The 4,276-nt window shown below is 39.6% G+C and overlaps 1 protein-coding gene across 1 annotated transcript; it reads right to left on the bottom strand.

Moving 5' to 3' along the window:
• Window positions 1-504: 504 nt before the first annotated feature.
• LOC111990488 (pentatricopeptide repeat-containing protein At1g74900, mitochondrial) lies at window positions 505-3,576 on the bottom strand. Its single transcript, XM_065759552.1, has one exon. The coding sequence runs from the start codon at window positions 3,531-3,533 to the stop codon at window positions 2,037-2,039; it is 1,497 nt and encodes a 498-aa protein (XP_065615624.1). The 5' UTR covers window positions 3,534-3,576; the 3' UTR covers window positions 505-2,036.
• Between the last annotated feature and the right edge of the window lie 700 nt (window positions 3,577-4,276).

Here is a 4,276-nt window from a genome sequence, read left to right as displayed (position 1 = left end):
AAGCCAATATCAATCACAACCTACCTCTAAATAATGTTTTGATGGGAACCAAATGGTGACTAAGGATAGCATGAGTAACCTATAATATGTAGAGAGAATTTATATATTGCTAATTACAAGAAAAATGGATGATATGACATTTGTCTGATCTATCATCCTTAATGCGCATTGCAAAATCAGGAGGTTTCCTATTACTGATCATAGTGGATACAACTTCCTCTGCAACTATCCCTTTAGACTTTAGTAATCCCTAGCAATGTTGATGCAACATTAGGCCCTCTGAACAACAAGAACAATCATCACCTGTGGAAGGGTTCTAGGCTTCTTAGAGTTTAAACATGTCCCTAAATGCCAATTCCAAAAACATGAGATAGCATAAGGAACTAGGAAGGATGAAGCAAATCAACTTTCAAACTTATGAAATTAGTGGCCATCATCACCTGTTGCCTTGTCTCAATTGTTGCCACATACAATTGTACTTCATTTCCACTGAAAGGCGCCTAAAATCTTTAATATTCAATGCGTTATTTTTTTTGGGAATCAGAGATAGAAAAGAAGCATTTAGAGACCGTTCAAACTCTGAGCTCCTATGAAAATGATCAAAGAAAGCCATGACATCTATCTCCACAACACTCCAGCATTTTTGAAAAAAAGCCATAGTGAAACCATCAGGACCTGAGGCTTTATCACCCTCCATCTCTTGAAGAACCTTTACCACTTCTTCCTTAGAAAATTCCCTCTCTAATTCAAGCCGCTCATCCTCTTCAATTCTAGAAAACTCTAATCCATCCATAGAAGGGCGCCAAGAATCTGACTCAGTGTACAAACTTTGATAAAAATGGACCACCTTAGACCTCACCTCTTCCTCATCCTCATAGAGGACACCATCCACCTCTATACCCCGAAGATAATTAGTTCTTCTATGGGAATTTGCAACCCGATGAAAAAAGCGAGTATTATTGTCCCCCTCCTTCACAAATAAAAACCTGGACTTTTGTCTCCAAAAAACTCAATCCCAAAATATTGTCCCCCTCTTATCTCAAAAAACTCAATCCCAAAATATTACAAGTACTTGAATTAACAGTTCCACGCCAATATATATATATATACCATTCCAATATTCCAATTCATTTCACCATCAGAATTATCCAAAGACTCAAAAAGTAAAACTAAAATTTGAATTAACACATAGGATGATACATAAATGAAACCCTTGGAGAGAGAAATTTGAAAGCTAAAAGCCTAAAACAGAGAGAGAGAGAGAGAGAGAGAGAGAGAGAGAGAGAGAGAGTTGAGAACCTGTTCGCATTGTTGCAAGGGGGATCAAGGTCTTTATCACCATCGATGAGTGCAGTGCTTGACGGCGAGATCAGATGTGAAGTCCTGACTGAGTCAGGTAGGGTGGAGTGTTTGAAGGTTGAGAGCAGAGAGGAAAAGGCAACATAGAAGAGAATAGGGATTAGGGATGTTGATGCAACATTATGCCCACTGAACAACAAGTACAGTCATCACCTGTGGAAGGGTTCTAGGCTTCTTGGAGTTTAAACATGTGCCCAGATGCCAATTCCAAAACATGAGATGGCAGAAGGAACTAGGAAGGATGAAGCAAATCAACTTTCAAACTAATGAAATCAATGGCCATCATCAACTGTTGCCCCGTCTCAATTGTTGCCACATACAATTGTACTTTGTTTCCACTAAAAGGCTGAAAAAGGGATTTCAGATGATCAAGTACCCTGTTCCCATTTATAACCCTCCACCGCCACAGCCTCAATTACATAAATTTTTCTTTGTGGACTGCTTGCACAAGCAGCCACTGTATGTCTCAATTTTAGGTGATGACTGAAATTCATAATGCAATTTCAGTTTCCTTTGAAGAGCAAATGAGATGTGCATCCTATAAAGCCACACTGTCAATCATGAGTCAGCTTCTACAACAATAGGAGCCCTTCACATTAGGAAATGTTTTCAATATTTTATAAGAGGATCTGAGTGCAATGTCACTATTCATCAGCCAATTTAAATGCCACTAGGCTTCACAGCTTGAACTGACGTGGAAGACGGCCACATCTACTCTGCAATCTCAAAATCTCCTTTGCAAAACCTTGATTACCAGTTAGCAAAAGCCCATTCAAAACCCGATTGAGAGTGAACTTTCGAGGCAAAAATCCTCTCTCAACCATCTCAATCAACAGCTTCCCAGCCACCAACAAATCATCCGATTTCTTCCTCACAAACATTGCACTTATCAGAACATTATACGTATCCAAATTGGGCAAGCAAACCCCACTACCCATCTTTTCAAACACCTCCAAACCCTTTTCTATCTCTCCAGCATCACAAAAATAACGGATCACAATGTTATACGTTTGAACATTCGGCTCACACTCATCGTCCTTCATTCTTCCCATAAACTCCAATGCCCTATCCATTTCACCCGCGTGACACAATCCTCTAACCAACACATTATAAGTTGTCGAATTAGGCACATACCCCTTCCCCACCATCTCTTCAAAAACCAAAACTGCATTTTCCACACTATCCTTCTTACACAAAACCTGAATCAAAGCATTATACGTCACAACCGAAGGAAGCACCCCTTCCTTAATCATCTCATCAAAAACCTTTCTAGCTCTCTTAATCTCACCCGCACAACCAAACCCATGAACCAAGGTAGTATAAGTAACAACATCAATCCCACATTTCCTTTTCTTCATTTGCAAAAAGAATTCCCAAGCTTGCTTAATCTGACTAGCTCTAAAATACCCTTTAAGCATTATATTATACGTCGTTAAGCTCGGATTCAATCCCTTCTCAACCATTTCCTTCAACACCTCCAACGCCTTAGGCGTCCGCTTAATCAAACAAAACCCATTTGCAATTATATTATAGCTAACACAATCAGCCTTAAACCTACCCTTTAACATCTTAAACAAGTTATGAGCCATTTCAACGCGTTTCGATTTGCACAAAATGTCAAGAATAGTGTTGAACGAATTCAAGTCCTGAAAACAACCGTGCTCGTGCATTGACATGAAGAGTTTGAAGGCTCTTTCGGGTTTACCTGCGGCGGCGAACCTTTCGGCGATAATGGCGAAGGTTTTCGGGCTTGGGCCGAGGCGGCGAGAGCGCATTCGGGCCACGAGGCCCCACACCGCCTTGTAGTCGCGCATACGGGCCGCGATGTCGATGGCGTGGTCGAATGAGGCGGCGGAGTGAGTGAAATTGGCGTGGTGGTGGTGGTCTAGGGTTTTGAAGAAGTGGAGCGCTTTGGGTCCGTGGTTCCAGAGGAGCTTGAGGGTTTTGTTGACTAGGTCTTGGGTCCATTGGATTTGAGGGTCTTGGAGGGTTTGGGTTAGGGTTTTTGGGTCGGAGCTGAGGATTAGTTTAGCTAAGGTCGCGGCGTCTTGTGGCGGAGGCGGTGGTGGTGGTGCGGTGGTGAGAGAGTGGCGTGGAAGTAAATATGGGGGTTTTGGAGGGTGGGTTTTGAGATGGGAGACTGGTGAAGGAGCCATTTGAAGCCGAGTGAACATTTCGACTTTCTCAGTCTTCAACCCACAAGTTTTTCATTACCGTTATTGTCTAGTTGGGCACCAACTAGTTTTGGGCCTTTATCACTCTCTCGTTAATATGGCTGTAAGTGGGCCGAGCCGACTCATACTCAAACTATTAGAAGCTTATGTTAAATTCATAACAATCTAATATCATACAAACCTATTTACAAATTTATATGATTCAATCAAAAGTCTATATAAATATATTTTGAAACATATATGTATATATAAATATAACATTATAGTTTCTCAAAAAAAAAATATATATATATATATATAATGTTATATATAATTAAATCAACCTCACATTTGTTAATTTGTTCACAAATGTATTATAATGTCAAGGTTGACAAGTTTAGTAGCAAGCATAAACTTGGACTTGAACTTAAATAAACACAAATAAATAGTTTTGGAAATGAAAAAAGTATAAATTTGTTTTAGGAAGAAATTGTTCATGTTTAAGAACTAATTTGGTTATTTTTGTCTAAGATATATTTGGTTTTAGCCTAAACCTCAAAATTAGACGTGGCAAAACGGGCGGATTGGGTTGGATCAATCGGGTCACGGGTCAAAACAAGTCGTTTTTAAATGGGTCAATCGGATTACGAGTCGGGTTAGGTTGACTTGTATTTTTCAAAGTATTTTTTTTCCAATTACAAAAATAAATCAATCACAACCTGTTTAGAGAGAATGAATAAAATCAATTAAGCAAATGAACTGTA

The sequence above is a fragment of the Quercus suber genome, unplaced genomic scaffold, assembly GCF_002906115.3.
Source record: "Quercus suber isolate HL8 unplaced genomic scaffold, Cork oak 2.0 scaffold_331, whole genome shotgun sequence".
Classification (NCBI taxonomy): domain Eukaryota; kingdom Viridiplantae; phylum Streptophyta; class Magnoliopsida; order Fagales; family Fagaceae; genus Quercus; species Quercus suber.
The sequence above is the reverse complement of the archived record's forward strand: the minus strand, read 5'-3'. Positions and strand labels throughout refer to the sequence as shown.